Source organism: Pezoporus occidentalis, unplaced genomic scaffold (assembly GCF_034315485.1).
Source record: "Pezoporus occidentalis ecotype Australia unplaced genomic scaffold, CSIRO_AGI_Poc_V1 ctg102, whole genome shotgun sequence".
NCBI classification, from domain to species: Eukaryota; Metazoa; Chordata; class Aves; order Psittaciformes; family Psittacidae; genus Pezoporus; species Pezoporus occidentalis.
The window spans coordinates 1,298,113-1,323,024 of record NW_026912801.1 but is presented as its reverse complement, the minus strand read 5'-3'; the positions used below and the strand labels follow the sequence as shown (position 1 = coordinate 1,323,024).

The following is a 24,912-nucleotide window of genomic DNA, read 5'->3' as shown; positions in this document are numbered from 1 at the left end:
TCTCCACGTGGAGATGAAGAGCAGCATCAGTGCCTTGCTCTGCCCACCCCGGGCAGGGATCCCACTGGAGGTGGTGCTCGGGCAGGAGCTGGTGCTCCGGCATCCACCAGCATCTCCAGTGAGCAGATCCCAATGCCACCACGCATCCCGATGCCAGGAAGGGGGACGATGCTCGCTGGGACCGAGAGGACCAGCTCGGCCGTTCCTCCCTTCCTTCTCTCTCTCCTAATCTCTTGCTTCCCAATTTAAACTCCTCTCCAGGATAATGCAATAAAGACATGAAGCACCTAATTTTCAGTGGGGGACAACAGACGCAATGGTGTATTTACCCAGTCATACCATTATGAAATCCTACAATTAAGGCTTCAATCAGATAAATGCAATTACATAATACGATCTTATACGATATAATTAAAAACATCTGCAATCAAACTGAAGCCGATGGTACAGTAATCCTTAATCAGAAATTACCCACCAGCAGCTCCACTGGAGAAGCTCCATCCTGGAACCCAGCGGGACACGGCAGCAACGTCACTGCTCCCCTTGGGCACAGCCACAGGAGGGTGATGGGAGGGAGCTGATGGGACACCCCTTGTCTCAGAATCCATGCCTGAATCCCATTCAATCCCAAGACCACAAGGCTCAGTGTTCCCTGTTCCCACCACAAACCCACACCACAGTCCCACTGGTGCTGGTATTGGACACCGGGACACCGTGGCGCAGGCTGTGCAGCAGACAGGGGGGTCACCCATGGGTGTCCCCAGCCCTGCTAGGGTCTCATCCTGACAGCCCCATGCTGCAAAGTGACTGAGGATGCTCCCCGGGATGCACATGTGGGAACTGGCCGGGATCATCGGCTGGGTTTGGTTGCAGCGGCCACGCCAGCACCCAGGTGTCAGCGTCAGTGATGGGCTGAGCCATGCCAGGGCTGCGTGCCCGGCTCTGGCTGCGGCCCCACAAGCCGCCGGCTGCCACCAAATGAAGACAAATGGGCTGGTGACACATCAGCATCCATTAACGGACGTGCCAGCGCTGCCAGGAGCAGCGGCAGCTCCCGGGCCTGGCATCCCTTCTGTGGGTATTCCAGGTCACAGCACCCCTCTTCCTGCCTGAGGAGCTATGGAGATAGAATCCCGGAATCCAGAACTGGTTTGGGTTGAAGGGACCTTAAAGCTCATCCAGTCCCAACCCCTGCCACGGGCAGGGACACCTTCCACTGGAGCAGCTTGCTCCAAGCCCCATCCCTCCCCATTTCTCCGTGGCACCCCCAGGACATCACACGGTGCTTCCCACTGTTCCCAGCCATCCGCAGCCGATGCTGCCCAGAGGGGGTTCAGGAGGGGCCGTGGGGCGAGGCGGGAGCACAAACCCCACCAACCTTTTCCACCCCCTGACCTTTCCCTCTTGGAAATGCCACGGAGCTCCTTGTGCAGCCGCATTAAATGTCAGGGAAGGTGCACGGAATACTTCCAGCCTCTGCGCCGGTGCCGCTCCCCCATTGCTGCGAGCATCTCCGAGGGGTGCGTGAGCTGCGGTCCAGCCTTCCCTTCTCCCCATCCCCAGCCGGGACGATCCGCGCTCGGCTGGCTGCGGGCGTTTGAGCAGCATGGAGCGTGTGCTCAGGCACTCTCAGACACCAGTAATCTTCATTTGGGAGACGGGAGGTGAAATATGTCAGCGCCGGCCGCCGTAAATCACCCGCGCGGATGAAACATCGCCGGCGCCGGCCGCCGCGCTCACTCACCTGCCAGCCCGCATCAATTACTCACTAAACGGCTGTGGTCAGCCCCGACGTGGTGCTGGGGTTTGCATGGGCACCTCGGCACCCATCCCAGCACCACGCAGGCACATCCCTGGTGCTTAGGGGTGGATCGGCCCTGGAAAGCTCTAGGTCCTGCTGGCAAAGCCAATGGGAGCTGGGGATGGACCGGCGGCAGCAGCAGCACCAATCTCATAGCCATAGGGCTGGCACCGAGCCCCTGGCTCATCTCCTGCTCTTGGGAACAGCCCTCAGCAGTGTCCCTTGCCTGCTTCATCCAGGCTAAGGAGCTGGAAGCACCCTGGGAAGGCAGGAGGCAAGCACGAGGCTTCCATTCTTTCCCGTTTTTCCCAGGAAAAGACCTCTGGAAAGACAAACCCAAGCCCATCAAATAAATAAAATAAAATAAATCCCTGCAAGTTTAACAATCACTGGGTTGGATGGGGGGGATGTTATTCCTCGTGACAGACAAGGACAATTATCTGCTATCTGCCAGCAGCTTTAGCCTAATTTCATTACTGCTGTGCAATTCTTCCCGAGCCGCTAGTCTATCACTGTCTCCCAGAAAGGATTAGCCGGCACTTTCTTCATCTTCAAATGAATTTTAGCTGTCAGGCCCTTGATGAATAGAAGAGGGAGGACTGCAAACCCACGCAAGCGAGCGTGGCAGCCGGCAAGCACTGGCAGCGCCCGGTGCAGGCACAGCGGAGCCACTGTGACCCAGCAGAGGGGACACCGGTGCTGCTGGCACGCTGCGGTGAGCGGGGCTGCCCTCTGCTTAGAAAGGAGATTCCGGGAGGAATCAGGCTTCCTTCAGGGACCACATGTGGGAAGCAGGAAGGGCTCTGAGCTGGTGCCCCGGCACAGCCTTTCTCGCAGCATCCACAAGGAGTTAAAATGACAGGATCTGTAATACAAGGGAATAATGAACACGCATCTCTCTTCCTCTCCAGAAGATGCTTATCTGTCAGTCGGGGCCACTGAGGAATAGAGAAAAGCAATTTAAACTTCAGCGCTGGAACTGCCGCGGATGCTGCGGGGAGGGATGGACGCCCTGGGCTCACGGGACAAAGGGATGCTCCGTGCTCCTGGCCAAGCCAGAAGGCGATGGATGTCCCCGTGGGGATGGGACGCTGGAGACCAGAACCTCCGAGCGACAGGGACAAGGGCTGAGCTCCTCGGTGCCATGAGCCCGGATGCACCCGGGGTTCCCAGGGCAGGACAGCAGATCCCAAGGAGCACCCCAGGACATGGGATGTGCCGGTGCCAGCGCCGGGGCTCCCTTCCTTTCGCACACGTTCATTCCCAAAGGACACATCATCCCAATGGAATATTTGAGCACCTTTAATGGGATTTCCTCCTCCCTCCGAACTCCCATTTGAGCGCGAGGCAGCCGCAGCCTCTACCTGCTCCCTCACAAACCTGCGCGCCTTTAATGAACTAAATAGCAAATGCCTTTTTTTAGTCAAGAATGAAATTTCATCATATTCATAATTCATATTTTATTTCAGACATCTGCTGCTGATTACATTACATTTAACTAAAATTAGATGATGCTCAGAATGTAATTAAGCCCCTGCCAAATTCTCTGGCCCACCAATACCAGCCTCGCTCAGCGGGGGCCGCTTGGAACCTAATATGTAATTAGGAGCTATTTTCTAGCTGTTTTTAAAGTCTGAAAATTAGCTGCCTTTATTAATCACCCAGACAAATAGAAAGCAGAGCCAACGCGCGCTGAAATCTCTGCAAAGGGCTGGGTTTTAATTATACACCGCGGAGCGCCGAGACTCATTTTGAATGTTGATTTGTTGTGCACTGACATTTTGACAACCGGTTCTCAATTTGTCTGTCGTAGTTAGGCAACAACAAAGCAGACGGTAATACTTAACTTTCAAACCCTCCCGTGCGCCGCGAGGGGAGAGCCGAGCGAGGGAACGGGCTGGGGGGGGAAGGACGCAGACGGGCTCCCCCGTGGGCGCTCGTCTCAATGGGGTGTAACTGGGGCACCCTGCGTGTGCTCCAGGCAGGAGGGAGCCTCAAGTCCCTGGGGTTGGGGTGCAGAGGGCACAAGGAGCCTGGCTATAGGGGTGATGGCACAGCTGGAAGTTGTCCTTGAAATGGCACCAAGCTGGGTACCCCCCGACCAAGGGGAACCCTGCAATGCCCTAAGCCCTCCCGCTGTGCAGGAGGGTCCCCAGCCCCATTCCCAGCCCCAGGAGGAAGCCTGGGAGCACCATGGAGCCCGAGCAGCCCCTCACCTCCTCAGTGGCTGCGCGCTGACATTTCCATTCTCTCCCTGACCCTCTTTCTGTTTCACTCCGTTATCTCCAATAATGTCACTGCCTCTTCAGCATCCATTCACTGGAGCAGAAAGAAGCCACTGCTGACATGGATTAAACCACAGAACAATACCATCTGTGCCTGGCAGGGGACAGGCAGCGAGTGGGGAAGGCCCAGGTCATGGGGAGACCCATGGGTGAGGGGACTGGAGCCCTTCGGGGTGGTGAGAGGCACCCTGGCATTGCCGCACCGATGCTGCCCTGCATCCCTTCGGATGGAAGCGGCTTCTCCTCCCCGTTCCCGTGCTGGCTGTTAGAGGCAAAGCCGGGATCGTCAGTCTTCCTGCAGAGCTCGTAACGTGAAAAATGAAGCTCAAGAAAAATTAGCCAAATTACCAGGGTAATCCTTCAGCAGCAATCGCTGCACCACGGCCCATCCGTAAAGCAAGCCCGGGGAGAGCAGACGGGAAAGCATTGGTGGGCTTGTGGTGGGGCTGGGGGGACAGGAGGGGATGGGTCCGTGGAGAGAACGGGCTCAAGAGGCTTCATTTGTGCTTCAGTTTTGCTCCCAAAGCAGCAAACGGCAGCCACGGGGCACAAGGGGCCTTGGGGAGCAGCCACCCAGATGCCCACAGCACAGGGATGGGGTCCCTTGGATCCCACGCATTCCCTGCAAAGCAGGATGCGGGGCTCAAGGAAGCACAGGAGGGGGGTACAGTTTGGTGCAACCAAAAAGGCTGGGGTTGGGTGCGTGCCAAATGTCCCTTTGGGTATCCCAGGGTTGTAGAGAGGCCCCTGGGAATGCTCTGATGGAGATGGGGAGGGAGGACCGCAGGAAGGAGGGAGCAGTTGCTCCCATGCTTACTCCTAAGTGGGACTGGCTCCAGCTGCTGACTTGGGCACATCTGGTCCCTGTGGCACAGGGAAGGCAGATCCCAGCCCCAGTGTCGGGGCAGGCAGAAACACTGCACCCCACCACAACCCACATCACTCACATCTCAGCCACTGGGCTCAGCCATCGCCTCGCTCCGGGTCACTTCTGTGCCTCCATCACACCCACAAGTGAAGCAAGAGAGAGCTGAAAACAGGCAGGTAAAGGCATCCCTGGCTGCAGGACCCCAACAGCACAAGGTCTGGGTCGAGCTGAGGACTCCAGGTGACACCTGAAGCAGGGACAGCACAAAACACACTCCACTTGTCCACTGAGGACATTGGCAGCGGTAACAGGAGGCCCCACAGCAACCTGAAGCGGTGAGCTGAAATCCCCCACTTTAATCACCATTTAAACCAGCAAATCCCAATCTTTACTCTTAGGTGTCCCCCCAGAGCTCCCACACGCTGCCTGCGAGCCCATCTCCCCCTGCAAGCTGCTAATGAGGCTGAGCCCCAGACACGGCGCTCTGAAGCGAAGTTCCTCGGCACCGCGCTTGGCATCTCTTTGTGCTACCCATCAGGAACAGCAGACACATCCGAACAGCGCGGCGTCAACGCACATTGATTACGCTGTATTAGGAAATGGTAAATTATTTATCAGGCTTTCTGACTTGTGATTAGTGTAAAGCCGTTCCCGGATGCAAATGGGAATTGTAATTAGACATGTAGAGACCCAGCATCTGAAACCCGTTTTTACTGACGCAGTGTTAGGTGCTTTTCTCCTTTTGTACCCAGAATAATTATCAAAGAACGCTTTGCACATAAAAACCCCCATCCATTTATTAAAAGCAGACAGTTTACACGTGATCAGTGAAGTGAAGCTGGTCACCGCGATTACGGAGCTAGCACAGCGCGGCTTCTCCTGCTCCAGTCTTCACCCCTGCGCTGGAAGAGGAGGACAAGCCCCCACCTCTGCCACTTCATTACTCAGCTTCGAATGGAGCAATCCCTGAGCAGAGCTGCACTTAAAACCCAACCGAGCCAAGCAGAACAGTGACAGAATCCCTGTGGCAGGTAGAGAAGAGACCCCAACCCCTGAGAGTCCGGGTATTTACTTCAGGATGCTCCAGCTTCACGCTCACCTGCCAATTCCCTTGGGTGCTGTGGCACAGCTCATTGCAATTCCAGCAGTAAAAAAGCTGGAGGTTTAAATGCATTGAGGTTTTCTACTTGGCCCATTGCAAGTTCAGGCCAGCTTCTGAGGAGGTTGGGACTGGCTTTCCTACTTGATCCCTTCAAACTAAACCAAACTCATGTTTGCCCTGCCCCTGCCCCAGCACGAGGCACATCCCAGGGACAAGGGGCAAGGGCAGGCTTGGTGAGGAATGAAGCACAAGAGACCCCAGAATAGCAATCACAAGGAGAACTGGTTTCCTTTAGCCACCCTCCTTGCAGGCACCAGTTGCTGTCTGAAGCAGAGCACATGAACACGAGCCTGGCTGCAGGCAGAGACCAGGGGACACAGTGAAATGAGTGAGAATACCGTTAGAAATGAGCCGCATCTTCCCTTTTAATTATCCAGCTCCTGACGAGTAGCAGGGAAGAGCTGGATTTAAAGGTTTCCTCTTCACTGGAGGCTGCGGTCCGGGAGAAACGGAGACACCAGTGTCAAGCCCTGAGCTGCCAAGACGCTTTTCACCCCAAAATGTCAAAGCCCCCTGCACATCCACCTTGCCAACCTCCACTGCCCGACGCCAGGGGAGAAGGGAAGAGGCACCACATGCATCTGAAGCAGCAGAACCAAGCAAAGGGTCACTATCCCTGCTGCATCCCAGCCAAGCCCCTCTCCTCCTGCCCCTTGGGATGAGCACAGCAGTGGAGCAAGGCGATTCAAAACAGAACTTGGAGAGCCTGGGTCAAACTCACACCCTGCTGCTCCTGGGTCCTTATGGCAGCCCCCATTCCCAGCAGCATCAGGCCCCACACCTGCATCTAGAGGCCCTCAGCCCCACAGTAGAGAAGGTTCCAGGCACTGGGGCACACGGAGCTCCCAGGACAGGGTGCCAGGAGCTCAAGTCTTGCCAGAGGCAGCAGCTTAACTCTCAGTGAGTGCGTGCAGCACTTGGGTGCTTAAAGAGGAGGAGGAGTGCAGGGTCACCCCGGGGGCCCCGATACTGGTCTCCCAGCATTCAAATCCACAGGCACACAGGTCTTGCTTGGCTGCTTCCACGGCCAGCGGGGAGGTGTCTGCCAAGAGGAGGGCAAGAGCAGGCAGTCAGTGAGGCCATCGTATGCTTAAACACGTGCCCCCTGGCACAGGGCTCGTGCCCTGATGATCTGACACACGTCAATGAAGGCACTGAATGGCCCCGTACGAAACAGCACAAACCACACCACCAGGCACCATCCCACACTTGACACATGGCTCCACATCCCACCATGAGCATCTACTCCTCCGCTTCCAAACCTGACCCCACAGGCAGGGCTCTGTGGAAGCGGGGCAGGATGCCCAGGGAGAGCAGGGGCAGGGATTTACTGACCTGGTCTCAGCAGGGTGATGCCACAGCCACCGCCACCAGCCCCGGTCAGCTTGCTGTGCAGCCCATGGGATGCTGTCACCCGGCACAGGCGGTCCAGGGATGGATGGCCGGCCCCCATCACGTTTAAGTGGTGTTGGTTTATGTCAAAGAGTTCCTAAAAGCAACCACACACGTGAGATGAGCATCACAACAGAGGCTCCCTTCCCATCCCAATACATGGGCATCTCATTTCTGCACGGAGTTTGGCCACCAGCATCTCCCAAGGTCCAGCAGCTCTGGGCAGGAAGGTCAAAGCCAGAGTCTGAGCCTTGGGCTGCTCACTTGTCCCTGTCCCCATCACAACTAGTGCTGCTGCTGCTGCCCATCACAGTGGCAGCGCTACAACAACCCTTGGACCTCCTGAGAAGCCCTGCTCACTGCAAGCTGCTGGCAGGCACTTATCTCAGGCGCTAAATCAGAGCCCCCCAGTGCCTCCTGATGGCTTCACCTCTCCCCTGTCACACAAGTGTTGAGCAGGAGACAGTGCAAGCCCCTCGCTGGCCGTGGGAAGGGCACCGAGCCAGCATCCCTCATTCCTGGCTGTCACCCTGCCCTGCTCTGCAACCCATCCAGCAGAGCTGCATCCTTCTGACACTGCCAAGTCAGAAACGGCACCGCTGGAGAGGCGACACGGGAGTTATGTCCCTGTGTTTGCATTGGGCAGCTTCCCTGTCCTCACGGGCTGAGAGCCAAGGGGCCTCCCCCAGCACCACGCTGGGAATGTGGCACCCAGCTCAAGTGGGGTTGAGAGGGTCCTTGCTTCGGGGGAAGAGCAGCACAAACCACCCTGCAAACAAGGCCACCCCCCAAGCAGAGCTGCCCAGCTTCTCCCCTCCCAGTACCAGAGGAATTAAGGAACAGAGGGAAGGGCTTGGCCCGCACTCAGAGCAAACCTGACACCAGGCCCCCAAGCACTGCAAGTGCCTTCCAGCCCATCAGCACCAGCAGTGAAGGATGCTCAATCTCAGTAACACTGGCCTGACACCGACTCCATCATTTCCCTGGCACTGGTGGCTGCTCCCAACGCTGTTCCATAGGGTGTCACAAGCAGGGAGCCAGCATCAACCCCACAGGCTTCTTCACAGGGACCCTGTGCTCCCTCCTCTGAATGAAGCCACCAAGCACGCCCCTTGCCTGCAGTGAGCTGCGCACAGGGAGCAGTGGGAGCCACGCTACAGCATTAACAGGCATATGCCACATCACCTCCCTCAGCCCCACATGGGTCTCCTGCCAGCACCACACCACGCAGGAAGGGACAACACAGAAACAATCCCTCTCCCCCCACCAGAGCATTTCTGCACTGCTCCAAGGCAGGGAGCTGAATTAGCCAGCGGCACGCAGAGCGCATCCATCCAGCTCTGCGCCGGGCTGGACAGACGTCCATCCAGAGCCCTCTTTATATGCCTGAGTGAGGGCACAGCTCTGCCTGTGATGATCCCAGACACCTGTCATCCCCGGATCCAAAACCTGCCAGGAATCAGACGACAGCTTATGACACAGTAGACTAGTTCGATGGCTCAGATACAACGCTGTCCACAAGAGCACGCTGCAGAAACAGCCCAATATAGATAGATAGATGCTGCATATAATCAGCTGTGCCTCTGCGGGCTCTTCAAGCACGAGACAAAACAACAGAGTCAAGGCAGAAACCTGCTCACTGCTGGGCTGTTTCCAGGGCATCATATACACGGTTGCTTTGGCATCTTTCATGTGAGGATCTCGGAGCCCACTTCAAATTAGCCCTTCGCTGGCCCCCAGTGCTTCCAACAACCTGAGCAATATGGAATTCAGGTGGAGAAGAGCTGGCTGAAGTTTTGCTGCAGACTCCTTTAGCCCTCGTTAGGGTCAGCCCATAGTGATAGGTACAGAAACCCAGCACCCCCTTGGTGTAAAGGGAGCAGGATTTTGTTCTGGATCCCACGGGAGACCCTCCCGTGCTTGCTGCAGTCCCAAGCAGCAGCTCACCCACGTGCAGCGATGTGCAATGCAGCCTGAAGCAGGGAGAAGGCTGTACCCACCATCTGCTAACAGGGCAGCCCTATGCTGCTGTGCAGGCAGAGCTGGTGCAGGGGCTCTGCCCCACTCCAGAGCCTTCCCCCTGTGCCTCTGGACCATGCTCAAGGCTGCGGAGGGGACAACTGAGCAGCAAGAGCAAGGACAAGCAGAGGTGCTCACAGGAGAGCTGAGGGGAGGGATCCAGATGCCAACAAGGAACTGCATCACTGGTACCAAATGGCTCTTGACCATCCAAGTCACTTGGCACCCACTGCCAGGCCAGGTTTGCCTCAGCTGGGCCACTGCCACACGTCCTCACCCCATGGCTGTAGGCATCAGTGCTCTCAACACTGCAAAACCTGCTCCTTCCACTCAGAAGCACATCTCCCTCCGCCGCCGCAGCCTCTCCTGCTCCGAACAAAGCCAAGACAAACACAGATCTTGGTATGCACCTCATGCATCAATGTCAGGTCAGCTCTGGGCACAACTCTGTTATCCTCCGGAGCCAGGATGAGCGCAGAGCACAGGGAGCTGGCTCATAACCAGTCCATTGCAAACCAGCGGCTGCTGGGCTCTGCTCCTCACCCCAGCCTTGGCAGTGACAAAGCAGCTGCTTCCCAGGCAGCGACGGCCGGGAGGAGCGTGGCTGGTCCATGGTGCAGGGAGGCAGCATCCCCCCCTGAATCACTCCATATCCTAGCAGTATCTCTCCATAGCTTAGCAAGAGGAAGCAAAACCTCCAGAGCTACAGCTCCACAAAGCACCAGACCCACTCCCTCCCTGTGCACAGCTCTGGGGACACTCGGGCAGCCTTTTCCATCCCTCGGCTCCAGGAAGGGCATTCAGAGCAGCACTCACAGAGCATGGTTTCACTCAGAATTGAACATTTCCTGCTACCAGTTTTTTTTCTTCGCCCTAATGCCCTTTAAATGCCATTTTGATGTTCAACAGTAACCGTGCCTACAAATACGGGCGAACAAGCCCCTTACCTCCAGCACAGGGTAATGCTCTGGTGATGGATTTGCAGGCATCGCTTCCAGAACACTTTGGCACTCCTGAGAAATTGCATCGATGGAGTCCAGCACCGGGTTCATTACAGCAGGGAACTGAGAAGGGGGAAGGCAAGATGCGAGGAGACTGCTCACTGATCTCATACCACGGTGATGAAACCAGACCCAGTCTCATTGAGCTGGACGATTCCTCACCCCATTTAGGGCTACTCATTCATAGAAGAACCCGCTGCAGAGCAGGGCAAAGGTGGGTTGCTCCCAACTGCAAAGAATGGAGGAAGAGGGGGGAAACAGGCCAAAGGAACTATTCCTTTCATTGTTACAAGAGGCAAGCCCTGTTAATGGTGGAGAAAGGTGGAGGGGAGCTGAACCCTCATTCCCAGCGCATCCTGGCCTTAGCTAGCATCAGACAGGAATGCAGTGACCACAAGAAGGGTCCCCCCCCGTGAACCCTGCAGTCCCACATGAGGAGATCCGAGCTCATGCGGGCTCTCTCCCCACCTGCACAGCACACAGCTCCATCCCCACACAACCACACCTTCAGGATCTTCTCCTTGACACCAGCCACCAGGACCTTGGTGCTTCGAGGGACTTTTGTGTTGGTCAGCAAGATCTTCAGCAGCGGCACCCTGCAACAACAAAGCCATCTCCTTGCCTCTTCCCTTCACAGTCCCCTACCAGCTCCCAAGGCCCAGACACGTCCAGCTCAGTCTGCTCTGCCTCAAAAGGCCTGTTTGAGCAGGACACCCAAGATAAGGAGTCCCACTAAAAGACGTTAAGCAGGTGCGTAAGTGCTGGCTGGACTCAGGCTTGCTCCTCTCAGATACAAGGCACGACTGCACCAGCGCTATAAATAGGAGTGTAATGTATTTACCGAAATCCATGTTTTTCAAGCAAAATTTTCCCTTTGAAATACTATCTCAGAGACTAGCCAGCACTGGCCATTAACTGCTAATGGAGCAATTTCATGCACTGTGAAAGATTTTAATGGAGGCAGATTACACCTCCTTGGCAGGAGGCAGAGGGAACAGGCAGGACCTGGATTTGTCTCTGCAGCTGGCTCTTGCCTTCCCCATCATCCCACCACCAGGTAAGCAAGAAGTCCCCCTTCCCCACAATGTCATTTGCTGCCAGGAGCAGATCCATTCCTGCTGCCCATAACGCCATGAAATTAATATTGATCCTTTGCACTGTGTTCATCTCATGTCAGATAATGACCAAACACCTCATTGTTCCCATCCACCCCAAACCAAGCCAACACTCAAGCTACCCACACCCAGGGCAAAAAGGCTCCAAAGCCCTAGCACCACTCTGTTCCTGATCGCCCATCAATCTCCTACCCTCCAACATCCACCCAAAGCCTTTTTGACATATTCCACCCATTGTATCTAAGTGCTATTTTTAAGCTCTAATATTACCTCTTTAATGGTGTGATTTTCCCTGATTGGTATCTCAGGGCTCCACCTAAAGTAAAAGACATGCATTGTCTGAGAGATAACAGTGGCGGAAGAGACAGAAGGGCTTTCATCTTCAGAACCTCACCCAGAGCCCATGACAGTAATTGCAAGGAACACCAGCTAAATGAACCATGTTCCCAGGCAGCATGGATCTGCCTAACCCTGGCGACTTAATGAGGGGGTCAGCCCAGCCATAGTTAACCCAATGGCTTTCCCTTTGCTCTGCGATCACATTGAAGACTTTTCAAAAGGCAGAGCTTGGCCAGCCTTAAATCCTTACTAAATAAACCCCAAACAACCCCCAGGCAGAGATTCCATGGGGCAGAGCCAAGGATGGAGGTTTCGAACCGGACTGAACGTGCGCACTCACGCCAGCAGCCATCCTTCGGCGTGGAATTTCACTGTCCAGGAGGAATGTCTCACTTTGCTCCTACTTTTCCAGAGGCTCTGCAATTAGGTCTCATTAGAAAGATTATTAACAGTCTCCAAGGACACTTCCAACCCCCTTGGAAGTCTCTGCTGATTGAAACTAAGGGACAGCTGCCTGACTGCATTATCCCTGGGACAGGATTAGGGCTCTTTGTTCACACCAGGATGTTTAAGTATCAGTTATTTGCAGCAGGGTCTCTGCCCATGGGGGATGCAGGCCCCTGGTGTTACTGCAGCCAGTCCCAGCTCGCTGAGGGAAGGATTCCCTCTGCTCAGGTCAAAAGAGGGCCCTGAACTTGGGGGTTTCTGGTGCCTTTGCTGTACCTCAGCACAGTAAAGCAACTGCTGCATTCAGTGTCCCTGCAGCAACCCCAACCAGGCCTCACTGTCTGCTGATGCACACCCTGCAGCAGAGAATGGAAACGCATCTGGTGCTCCACCACCCATATCCAGTGCCGGGAGGAGCAAACACACACGTACCCCAGGTACCAACAGCATTATCCACCCCCGAGGGGTTGCCATGGATCACCCGCTCCCCTTGGAAGGCCCAGTGGTTAATCAAAGCCAGCTCTTCTTCTGTCCACCTGAAAGGCAAGAAAATGACTCCAAAACACAGCCAAAACCACCTTGTGCTGAGTGATGGGGAGAAACTTCAGGGAGAAGATCCTAGCCCTGGCTCCAGTGAGGATCAGGTTTAACTCAATGCAAGCCCAGCCCCATCCCACCTCCCTGACACTGCGTGTTTCCACACATCCTGGCCTCAGATCCTGCTCAGCGCCAGGCAGGATGGTGTATTTATAGCCACAGAAGGTGTGATGTGAGAAGAGAGTAGTAAAAGTTGCATTTCACACATGCCTCTAATTGCCAGCTGCTCAGCTGCCTCACAAACTGGGTCAAAAAGTAAAGCAGTTTTAACTACAGCATCTCCAGCAAAGACTTTGATTTTCTGGGATTAACTCCTAACACTTCAGCTGCACCGGGTGCCAGCACTAAAGAGCACAGAAGGGAACCAAACGCAGACCCAGAAGGTGTTACGCTAACACCACAAAAGCAGCTCTTTCTGTTCTCTTAAAAGCAGTGCCATCAACTGGTTAAGTGCTTTGGGAGTTCAAATGGTGCCACAAAGAGTTTGGTGCTGGGTCAGGCTCAGCAAGGATCCAGGCCCCTGCCTGCACATACTAATGAATGGGCTGTAGCACCACAAAAAGCAAACGCAGAGCTGCCAGTTACTGGCTGCAAATTCCCTGCAATCCAGTGCAGCGATTCCTTCCCCAGCACCCTTCAAAACCCCACTGCTCTGGGCCCTCAGGGCATGCACCCACAGAACCTTCACAACTCACCAGTCTATTTCAAACCCACTCATGCCACAGCCTCAAACCCTGGCACCCCAAGGGAAGCTCAGCACCCCCAGCTTGCCCCCTGCTGTGATGCACTTAGGCTCACACAGGCACACAACTGCTCCTCTCTGACCCTCCCTGCACCACCACGCTGCCTGCTCTGCGGTCCAGACGCACAGCACACGCTCCAGGTCCCCGTTCAAACGCCCTGATGCACGGCGCTATCAGATATCCCAGCACCAGCGATGCTCTGCACACATCAGAGCTGCTGTTTGCTGCAGCAAGAACGTGCATTCAACAGGTTTTTGGAACGCAGGGCACGGAACAGGTATCAGATGACGGAGCAGAGGCACGACCATGCATGGAAAAGCATCAGTCTTCCATGAAATAATGAGAGCAGCACTGAAGTCCTGAGAGCCACCTGCTCTCTGGAAGCCGTTTCCTCCAAGTCCCCGCTTCCCTGGGCCTCAGCTGAACGTCTTTATCCATCTCCAGGCACCTTTCATTTCTCTTGCCAATATTTAATCTGCAAAGCATTCAGCAAAGCAGCTCACGCCGCCGCTACTCAAAATAGAAGCGCAGTTTGCTGTAAACCACTTGTTTTTAATCCTCTCTGAGAGGCTGCGGTTCTTCTCCGCACAGGAGTCATTATATCACGCTGTTCTTTTCTTGCCACGTTAAGCAAAAACCTTCTGAAGTCTGACACCCTCATCTCTCACGTAGCCCTCTGCATGCCAGCGGGAGGGGGAAAACCACGCTGCACTCAAGCTGCAGCTCAGGAGTGGGAGCAGGGAATGAAGGCATCCGCGCTGCTCGCCTCGGGACCAGCCTTTCATCCCTCATGCCTGTGGCTGGGGGAGAGCTGCCGGAGCACAAACTGCCCTGCTCCAAGAACGGGTTTGGGGGTCAGGAGCAAACCCGGGTTTGAAGCAGAACAGAGGCAGCCCCTAGCTTTGCTGTTGCACTTTCAGCCCCCAAGTCCACTGAAGCCAGCCACAAAGGGTGCACCTGGCAGGGGGAGCACACAGTAGAGGTGCTGAGCTCCAGCTGTGATACACATCTTCAAACAGACACCCACAACACAGCAAACCGGTCCGGCAAGGCTCAGCTCCAAGGGAAAGCAACCCAAGGGCAGGAGGAAAGAAAACCTCCTTTCACCAGGCACTTGTAAGGGGGAAACTGGGGCAGGAGACGAGGGGGACGGGTACCACGTGCAGAGAAACACTCATGTGAAAACGCAGGGAAACCAGAAAGGATCTCTGACTCCTTGAGGGCTCAAAGCAAAGCCTGGAAGATGCTCAGGGACAGAGAGGAAATAGAGGTTAAACAAATTCACCATTTAAAGTGTGTTTTATTTGCGTGGCAAAATAAAGCTGGGGTTTTTTAAGCCCATGGACCTTGCACCAGAGGAGGGAAACGGTGCAAGTTTTACACAGCCTCTGCATCCAGCTGCTTTTATCAGATGTGAGCTATAAACTCGTGATTCCCAGGTCAGAGCCCTGGGGCAGGGCACGTCCCTGCAGCCAGGAACACAGAGCAGAAACAGGAGAGGAAGTGAAAGGAGCCGGGCTCAGGGTGCCACTGCTGCAGCCACAACCACAGCCCAGGACTTGGGTCAGAGAGACCAAGAGAGGTGCCAGAGCCAGAATTTGTGGGGGGAAAAGGACACAGAGGGGCAGAGAGAGCAGGGCTGCCCGGGGCCGTGCACCGAAGCAGGCAGGGTGATGGGATGTGTTACCTGGCCGTGGGCTCTCCCTCCTTCAGAGGGCAGGAGATGGCTCCACACACAGTGAGCAGGGCCGCGGCCAAGCAGACGGCGTAGGCAGCACTGGAACCCAGCCCAGCTCCTGTGGGCAGCTGCGACCACACCAGTATGTCCACACTGGGAACATCTCTGGAACACAAGCACAGAGGATGCAGCACAAGGAACCCGAAATCCATCTTGAGACAACATTTACAAGGCAAAACACGGCAATTAGGACTGATCACAGGGAAAGCTGGTTGAAAAGTGGCAACATCAGCATAAGCATCAGCACACACAGGGGCTTCAGGAGTGCTCAGTTAGCACAGCTGAGGGGCCTTGCTAAGCCATTGTGCTGGAACAAAGCCTCCCTGAATTGGGTCTGTGATTAGCACAGCTTGTCAAGCTGCTAGCAGGGCACTTGGTAACGAAATACTTGAGTAGCACCATAAAGAGACCCTTCAAAGATTGCTGTAAACAGGATTTAAACGTATTTCTAAATAAAGCATAATTACCCCAAGTCCATAACTGCACAGTTACATCCCACTGGAGCAACAAGCTCCTATGTGTGCCCCTTTTCTCCACTGAACCCATCTGGGTGGTGTTACAGACCCCAACATCAAACCCAGGAGCTTTCCATGGCTGGTGAGTGACATGAACTAGGAACTGGTGGTTTCAGAGCAGGCTGATGACAGCCCCAGTGCTCTCATCACACAACTCAGAGGCTGAGAAAGCACAATGCAGCTACCCATTGTAGTCTTTAACCTTTCATTTCTTCGCTATGAACACTGAGGTCAGGTTCTGATTCGGTTTAAGCTGTCCGGTAACACATTCTGACAGCAAGTATCAGTCAGGCTTAGAAACTGAACCAGCCCTGAGCTGCAAGGACACCAAATTCTCATGTTTTTAGGGAGATTCAGCCCACAGGAGGGATCAGCCTTAGCTCAGACATGAAACTCACAGCTCATGTCCAGCATGCTAAGGCAGGATGAATTGAGGTGCCCACATCTGTGTCTGCTTCTCTTGACTGTGCAGGAAGGGTGGGATGAACCGCTCCAACTTAAGCACCTCAAAGGCTGATGCCTAAATGAGAGCACCTCACCTCCATAGAGCTCAGCTCTGAAGAGCATCACCTGAGGTGCTCAGAACCCAAATGAAGTGAGATCCTCTCTCTCAAAGGGCTGGTTTCTTCCCATGACCTTGGAGAGGCAATTAATGGTGAACACTTGATTCGGGGCAGGATGGCAGCCTTACCCATGCTTAGCTGAAATAGCCAGGTACATGTAAAGGAAGGCAAGAATGGCAAGGCTCTCGGGAGCCGAGGCTCCGGCAGCAATTCCAGCAAACTCTTTCAGTGTATCCAGCTGCTCTGCACTGGGGGGCTTTGATTCATCAAAGTCAGCTACGGAAGCAAGAGGGGAGAATTGAAACGCTCAGAAAGCCAGGAATGGTGAAACATGAAAGCAGTACTGACAGCACCTCTCCCCTTCTAACAGGCTGGAACAGACTGAGCCCATTCCAGACTTCACCCACAAACTTTCTACCTGAGGGGTTAGGATAAAACAAAAAGCACAATCTCCACCAGCCACTCTGAGCACCCTGTTTCAACCCACTCCTGCACTGCATTACAGGAACCACCTCCTTGCCCGCACTTCCCAGTGCATCCATCCATCATTACAAAGAACCTGGCAAACCCCAAACCCTTTCTTGAAGAACGTGGATATTCTGAGGTGCTTCACACGAGGCTCTGGACTCCAAACAGCCAGGAGCAGGCATGGGTGTAAGAGAGCTTTCGGTCAGTGCTGAGAGGTTGCCACCAGTGCTCTGACTTATTAGAGCTTGTTGTGCTTTCTGCTAAGCAAATGCAGGATCCTGGGGGTTAACGCCAGGTCCCTGGGAGCCAAATGGCACAGCCAGGGGCTCTCACCTAGCACAGGATGCTGCAGAAATCCCACTGAGAGCTGCACCTCCCTAAATACATCCGGATGTGAACCTCGGTCTGCCTGAGCTGCAGCAGCACAAGCTCCTGGGAGCTGACACAGGAGGAGCCAGCCGCAGCGAGGGCCACTCACGGGAACCAGGTCGCAAGAGGCAGGGAGTGTGCAGGGGACACCTCGGTTAAACACACACCGAAGGTGGCCAGAGGCGACGCTGCGCGGGGGGAGGACGGACACACAAACAACCCAGCACAGGGTCCCTGCGGGGATGCGGGCAGGCCCCAGAGCCCCACACACCCCCCCCACCCCGGGGCAGCGCTTGCCTGCAAGGCCCCTCCGCAGGGCCTGGAGGCTGGGGGCGTCCCAGCTCCTCACGACGCCGAGCCCGGGCAGGCGGACGCAGAGCCCGCGCTCTCCGCAGGGCCGCAGCCGGAGGAACGTCCTCAGGTCCAGCGCCACGGCCAAGGCCACCTGCGGGCGGCGAGAAGCGGGTGAGGGGAGGCGAGGGCAGCCCCGGCGGGCCGGCGGCGGCGGGGCCCTTACCTTGCCGTGCACCACGGCGTGCTCCCCGTGCAGGATCGCCTTCCCCGGCGCCGACACCACCAGGCCCCGCTCCCACATCTCCCGCCGCCGGACCCGGTACCTCAGCACCTCCGCGCCGGCCACGCTGACTGACACCCACGCTGGCCAATAGGAACCGCGCTCTGCCCCGCCCTCCTTGCTTTCCAGCCAATAGCCGCGGGAGTTTCGGGGGCGGGTCTTCGCGCTGGCCAATCGGAAAGGAGCAGCGCGCGGTGGCGCGGCGCTGGGGTGACAGCACGCGTGGGAGAAGGGGCGGGACGTCGGCTACGGCGGCCCGGAGGGATGTGGCTGCGGGCGGCGGCCGCGGGCCGGGCCCTGCGGTGCGGGGCGGCGGCGGCGGCGGGGGGGCGGCGGCAGCGGAGCGGGGCGGGCAGGTGAGGCCCGGGGGCCGCGGGGCGGGGAGGGGAGGCGCGGCCGGGCCTAGGGCCCTCGCTCACGGCCTCTTCCCTCCGCAGCCCCGACCGCGGCCCCCGCAGCGAGCGGGCCCCCAGGATCTACACGAAGACGGGAGACGCAGGTAGCGGCCGGGGGCGGCGGCAGGGGACGCGCGGCGGGGCTGAGCCCGGCCTCTGAGCGCCGCCCCCCGGGCCTTTCCCAAAGGCTTCTCCAGCACCTTCACCGGGGAGCGGCGGCCGAAGGGCGACCGGATCTTCGAAGCTCTGGGAGCCACGGACGAGCTGAGCTCGGCCATCGGGTAACGCCTGCCCCGGGGCGCTCCACATGCAGAAGGGCCCAGCAGCACCGTCCCCCTGCGGTGCGGGTCTTTGGGGCGATCCCCTCCGTTCAGAGCTGCTCCCCTAGCCCCGCAGCAGGGGAAGGGGTAGGCTGTGAGCCAAAGCTCGCTGGAGGGGTGCACTGACAAAGAGCCAAGAGTGTCCTAACCCTGTGTTTTCATAGGGAATCACAGCCTGGGGTGCGTTAAGAGGCCTTAAAGCACATCCAGCTCCAACCCCTGCCACGGGCAGGGACCCCTTCCACTGGAGCAGCTTGCTCCAAGCCCCTGTGTCCAACCTGGCCTTGAGCACTGCCAGGGATGGGGCAGCCACAGCTTCTCTGGGCACCCTGTGCCAGCGCCTCAGCACCCTCACAGGGAAGAGCTTCTGCCTTACATCTGCCCCCAGTCGTGGTTATTTTTCCATTTCCAGCTAACTCTGTTTTTTAACGTAGGCTTGCTGGTGAATTTGGCAGTGAAAAGGGCCACACATTTGTTGAGCAGCTTCACAAAGTGAGTAGTAATGATAACCCTCACCCAGAGCAGTCACTGCATCAGTGCTATTGAAACACAGTCTTAAACTCTTTAATGTTAGACACAGTGCTTCCACTGACGCACAGGGATTTAATTAATCCAGTACTGAAATAAATGAATTGTTAAGGCTCTGCCCCTTGATCGCTTGCTAAGAAGTCAATTTCTTTAACCAAGAAGGAAACTGGGAGTGATCAGTTTGGGGCAAAAGCATCTCTAGGTTTATCCAGACCTGTTCCTGGGCATGGTTAAGGACATGGGTCTTAGTGTCAGAGCACTCAGATTTGAAATCAGGGCAAAGTAACCACATGAGTTCTGCTGATGAGCTCTGCTGCGCAGAAGAATGCAGAAGGAGCTGATCAGAGATGTTAGAAAGCCTCACCAGGCTGCCTCGCAAGTAGCCTGAGCCATGGAGAGATGTTCCTTTTGGAAGCAGACCTGACATGGAGCCAGCATTGCCTGCAGCTGGCACTGCCTTTCTTGCAGAGGTTATGGCTCCGTGTCCTACCAGCAAAGGGGTTAATGCGGACCCTCCCCAGTCTGCTTTCTGCAGTCAGCCTCCGTGGTTTAATATGCCAGTGACAACAATTCCATGTGCTAATCTGGCTCCTCATAAAGCAATTAGGGAGCACTTACCTGATGCCCCCTGCCAGCAGGCTGCGGGATGATGAACAACCAGCACAGAGCTTGCTGCAGTTGTACCACAGCATCAAAGGCTGGTTCATGAGAGCACTTCTTGTTTTTGTCCCGATTGCCATACCCAGGTCCAGTGCATGCTGCAGGATGTGGGCTCCAACATCGCCACGCCGCTCTCCTCAGCCAGGGAGGCTCACTTAAGTAAGTCCCACAGTTATCCTGGGATAACAGTTGTCCTGGGCTGGTGCTGGGGAGGCTGGTCTGGTACCTGGGAGAGGGAGCTGTTCTGCATATCTAGGTGACTGAAGTCCTGATCTAGAGCAGCATTTTGGGATGCTTTCTTGGGACTTACTGATCCAAGAAACATGAAAACAGAGCTCTGCCTGAATCAATTCTGCAGTTCTCTTATCTGATTCTTCTTTTCCCTCTGTAGAACGAACATCTTTCAGTGAGAAGCCAGTTCTGGAGCTGGAGCAGTGGATTGACAGTTACTCAGAGCAGCTTCCTCCACTCAGAACTTTCATCTTGCCAGTAGGTACCAGTAGGTACTGCTTATGCCTCTTACCAACTGGAAAGGGTTTGTGGTGTTAGGGCAAATCTCCTTTATGACTTGCTGTGAGAAAAGAGGTTGTGAGGCTGTTATTTGCATGGACAAATACCAAAAGAAAAGCAGAGACAAGGTCCTGGTTGAGTTAAATGTCCACATCCTGCATGCAGGTATCTCTCCCAGTTGCCTGGCTGTAACACGGGGGCCAGTCTTGCATGTGTGTGAGGTGTGATGAGCTTTGCTGCAGGTCCACAGTAGGGTGGATGGCTGCACCCGTTGTTGCTGACACTGATGTGCTGTTGCATCGTTGTTTCAGGGAGGAGGTAAAAGCAGTGCTGCTCTCCACTTCTCCCGAGCTGTCTGCCGCAGAGCTGAAAGGTGGTGAGTGTTGGCTGTAGCATAACAGCATAAACGTGCTAAAAGCTCATCAGAATGCTGCAATGAAAGCAAATCGGTGCAGTCAGAGCCATCAGCTGTACTGCACTCAGCTGCAGCTTCAGGCAAGCTTTATGTGTTTGGATTAGCCAAATTCCAGGAGTGCCAGCAGCAAAAAGCAAGTCTTTTCCATCCCCTGAACTGGGTCATCTGAGCTAAAGAGTTCAGAAAGAACAGACAGGTTTATGCTGAGATGCATCTACTTGTGAAGCTCATGTCTGATTTGCTAAGTGTAGTCTGGGGCACCAGCAGGTGTGGGATCCAGGGAAGCTTTTAGTGGCTTGAGATGTTACTGCTCACACCTTCCTTGTCCCACTTCTCTGTTGGAGATGAAAACTCCCCTGGGTAAGGTCCATAGAAGAAAACTCAACATCACAGTGGGTGTCAAAAGCAAGCCAGAAAGGGCTGTGCACAAATCAGGACGTGAGAACAGGGCTGTTGCCTTGACAAAAGGGCCCCAGTTCACATGCAGAAAAGGATGATGACCCTGGAAACTGCTCCCTGTTGTTCAGCGGTGCCCACTGATGAGCATCCTTTGGAGGAGTGGAGCTGCAGCCCTCCAGAGCAGTTACAAAAAGCACTTGCATCATTTATCCCAGAGGTTCCTCTTGGGGAAGCAAAGAGCCTGTAGGGAGTTAGAATGGGGGACTCCAGGTGAGGCTGGGCTGGGAGGGTGCTCCAGCAAATCCAGTCCTTTGTGCAGGCAGAGCTCGAAGGTTAAATACATTCAACATGTTTCTTCTCCTTTGCTAGCGTGGTTCCTTTGGTACAAGCAGGGGAAGCAGATCCAAACGTGGCCAAATACTTAAACAGGTAATACCCCCCCCCCCCCCCCCCAAACCTTTACTCTCTACTTCTGAAGTGTGCTTGGGCTTGTGCCCTTAGTCTTGGGCTAAAACTGCAGGGTTTTACCTCCCAAGAAGCCTTACTTACAGAATAAGATCGTTGAAGTGAAGTGTTAAAAGTGTTCTTGCAAGGCCTGTCTGTGTGCAGCTGCTGCAGTGGTGCTGAGGGAGCACTCAGCTTTCTGAAGGCTGTTCCGGAAATCGCTTCTCTGTGGTCTCTTTACCTGCAGTCCTTATGCTGTGACCAGATGTGCTTTGCTGTGACCAGATGTGCTTTGCCTGTAACCAGATGTGCTTTGAGTGTAGTTGGGTGTTGCTGGAGACAATCACGCCTGATGTGAGAAGTGGCTTCACTGCTTTTCCCCTTGCTTTCCAGACTGAGCGACTACCTCTTCGTTCTGGCACGTTACGCTGCAATGAAGGAAGGGAAGGAAGAGAAAATATATATAAAGCCTGAGCTGTAACTGGGAGCTGGAACGTTTATTTCCTTGATTATGGGAAGCTAAATCCAGCAGAGTGCTTTCCCTCATCAAGGAAGGGAAGGAGAACAAGCCTGGATTGGAAATGTGAGCTGCAATTGTTCTTAAATATGGTGCACAACATGCTCTATTCACTGGGCCTTGTCCAAATACCCCTTGTCCAGCACTCTGATCTTTGCCCTGCGTTGGAGTTGAGGCAGGAGACTTGGCCAAACTCGAGCTGATTCCACACAAGTCCCCCTTGCCCTGGCAGTGCAGGTGCTGTGGAAGGGCTTTGACAGGATGCTGAGAAATGAAGAGGAGAACACAACCAGCTTCCCTTTGCAAGTCACGATGCTCCTGCAGCACAGCAGCTGCGTGGAGATTCAGGGACTCTGCCCACAAGCTTTGAAGTAATAAATGTGAATTTACTTGCACCAGAGGGCCCTTAACTCAGACTTCAGTAGTGAGCCTAGCGTGCTTTTCTTCTTTAAGCTGCTTTCAGTCCATCAGCCCTGGCTGAAGCCGAGCTGTGTGGATTTCCAGGAATGCACTAAGAATTCCCTGGCTCTGGCAGCCTCTCTGCATGCACCTGAAGAATCTCCGTGCTGACAATCCAGTGCATCCTCTGCCAGGAGCAGGGCCCACGCAGGATGGAGGGATTAAAGGAGGAAGGGACAAACCCTGCAGGTGATGTGCAGTCAAGCTCTGTGGAGGTACCTGGGGTTTATTCCATGTGGAGCTACCCCTCTGAGCACACAGACCCCTCTGAGTTTGGCCACATCCTCTGCTCTGGCTGCAGGTACCAGCTGAAGGAGTGGAGTCCTTGTTCCATTTGAGCTTCTATCCCTGGGGACTGCTGAGGTTTGCAGACAAAGGAGTTGTGAGGAGTAGCAGGGGCTTGGTGCCACCTCTGTTGGTGGATTCCGCACCTCGAGAGCTCTTGTCCTGCGCTCAGGGTGCCACTTTCAGTGGTGGGAGCTTCCACGTCCATCGTGCAGTTCCTCTGTTCAATTACTTAAGTACAAACAACCTTAAACTTTGCTTCCCCAAAGGGTCTCTGGCTTTTGTGTTAACTTTTTAATCAGCGTGAGGTCAGAGGGAAGAATGCCCAGCACTAATGGACATCACTGCCTCATCACTCACCCTCCTCTTTCAAACACACATTTCATGGCTATTGTTAATGCAGAGTCATTTCCCAAGCCTTAGCTTCCACCCCATCCCAATGACAAATGCTCTTGATTTGGACTGTACTGTCAGCTGCAGGGTCACATCAGACAGTTCCTCAGTGCTGCTCCAGACAGGCCATCCAGTTTTATGATAGCTCTGTCTCGGCGATCACAATTGAACGTCAGGAATCCAGAGGCTTTTCAAGTTTAATTGAATAAAATCCTTTGCAATATAAATTCTTCATGAATGCTTTATAAATCAGCTCTGGGATGGAGTTACAGCATCTCTTTTTCCAGCTGGGGGGAAGAAACCTCACTCCTGTAATGGGACCAAAGCTGGTATTGATTGCAAGGAGAAATTAATTCAGCTACTGCACTTTAACATGAAGTAGAGATTAAATTTATCAGGGTGCACTCAGCTCCCAGCTTCCTCTTTTCCCTTTCTACCCAAAGATGCTGTAGCACCAGTGTTGGGGTGACCTTGGTGCTTTTTAGATTAGATATTAGGGTTTTAGATGAGCTCTCAGGCACAAGCTCTTCCCTGTGAGGGTGCTGAGGTGCTGGCACAGGGTGCCCAGAGAAGCTGTGGCTGCCCCATCCCTGGCAGTGTTCAAGGGCAGGTTGGACACAGGGGCTTGGAGCAAGCTGCTCTATGGAAGGTGTCCCTGCCCGTGGCAGGGGCTGGGACTGGATGAGCTTTAAGGTCCCTTTCAACCAAAACCTGTCTATGATTCTAACTGCATGACCACAGGACCTAGTGCTATGGGCAGCAGCGAGAAAACATCTTGGTACCATCTGCCAATGGCCCTGGAGCCACCTCCAGTAATGCACAAGAGAACTGGCGAGACGGCAAAGCAGGAATAAAGCATCACTAAAATGAAATAGAGCCTTTAAATCAAATAAACCTCCCTTGCTCTGCATTAGCATTTGCTTTTCCAAGTCCTTTGTCCCCAGCCAGCAAATCCAGCCGTACGGCATAGGGATTCCAGTGCCTGCACCTCATTAATATAATGGGAGGAAGGCAGATGCTTTGTCCAACACTGACTGTAGGCAGAGCCCAGATACATTCCTGCCTAGCAGGGTTCCTTATTTATGGTTACGTTGGAGCTGCCAGCGCAGACATATGTTGCTAAGGGTCGTTTACTCTTGTTTGTAAAATGTATGGCTGCTCCTAGCTTCTACACTGTCAAAACTGGAAGAACTGGCCCCAAAATCTCTTGCTGCATGATTGGATCAGACGCCTGTACATCTGTTAACGCGGTAGGAGCTGTAAAATGAAATAAGTTTCACTATAACTCAAGCACCTCTATTACTGCCACGATGTGTAAGCAGCAGAGCCGGCTGCTGCTCTTGCAGAAATGACACAAACATACATTTTGCCAAGTCATATGGAAATTTATCCAAGGCAGCATTTCCTCTGCTCGTGCACCAAAGGGAGGACTCGTAGTGTGCGTGGCCCCTCTCCATCCCCAGGCCTGACGGACAAGTTTTGGGGTACCCAGCTGCGGTGATGGGGAACCTGCAGCAGTCCTGCACTCCTCCTCTCAAGCTGGAGGAGCAGAAGGGACAGCATCTGCCACCTGCAGTTGCAGGCCCCCAGA

The 24,912-nt window shown here is 54.8% G+C and overlaps 2 protein-coding genes and 1 long non-coding RNA gene across 3 annotated transcripts; 2 read left to right on the top strand and 1 right to left on the bottom strand.

Moving 5' to 3' along the window:
• Nucleotides 1–6,456: 6,456 nt before the first annotated feature.
• Nucleotides 6,457–18,045, bottom strand: MVK (mevalonate kinase). The gene is made up of 10 exons (XM_062615540.1): nucleotides 17,940–18,045; nucleotides 17,720–17,867; nucleotides 16,714–16,861; nucleotides 15,457–15,612; nucleotides 12,862–12,965; nucleotides 11,914–11,959; nucleotides 11,034–11,124; nucleotides 10,475–10,591; nucleotides 7,452–7,605; nucleotides 6,457–7,158 (listed from the first exon to the last, which is right to left on the bottom strand). Exons 1-10 carry the CDS (start codon nucleotides 18,015–18,017, stop codon nucleotides 7,007–7,009), a joined length of 1,194 nt encoding a protein of 397 aa, XP_062471524.1. The 5' UTR covers nucleotides 18,018–18,045; the 3' UTR covers nucleotides 6,457–7,006.
• A 179-nt stretch (nucleotides 18,046–18,224) lies between these two features.
• MMAB (metabolism of cobalamin associated B) lies at nucleotides 18,225–22,255 on the top strand. The gene is made up of 9 exons (XM_062615531.1): nucleotides 18,225–18,352; nucleotides 18,434–18,495; nucleotides 18,579–18,672; nucleotides 19,146–19,203; nucleotides 19,986–20,058; nucleotides 20,291–20,392; nucleotides 20,725–20,785; nucleotides 21,593–21,652; nucleotides 22,061–22,255. The coding sequence occupies exons 1-9, from the start codon at nucleotides 18,261–18,263 to the stop codon at nucleotides 22,146–22,148; spliced, it is 690 nt and encodes a 229-aa protein (XP_062471515.1). The 5' UTR covers nucleotides 18,225–18,260; the 3' UTR covers nucleotides 22,149–22,255.
• Nucleotides 22,256–22,265: 10 nt separating this feature from the next.
• LOC134162081 (uncharacterized) lies at nucleotides 22,266–23,548 on the top strand. Its single transcript, XR_009964187.1, has 2 exons — nucleotides 22,266–22,832; nucleotides 22,945–23,548. It is a non-coding gene; the product is annotated as an uncharacterized LOC134162081 (long non-coding RNA).
• The last annotated feature ends 1,364 nt before the right edge of the window (nucleotides 23,549–24,912 follow it).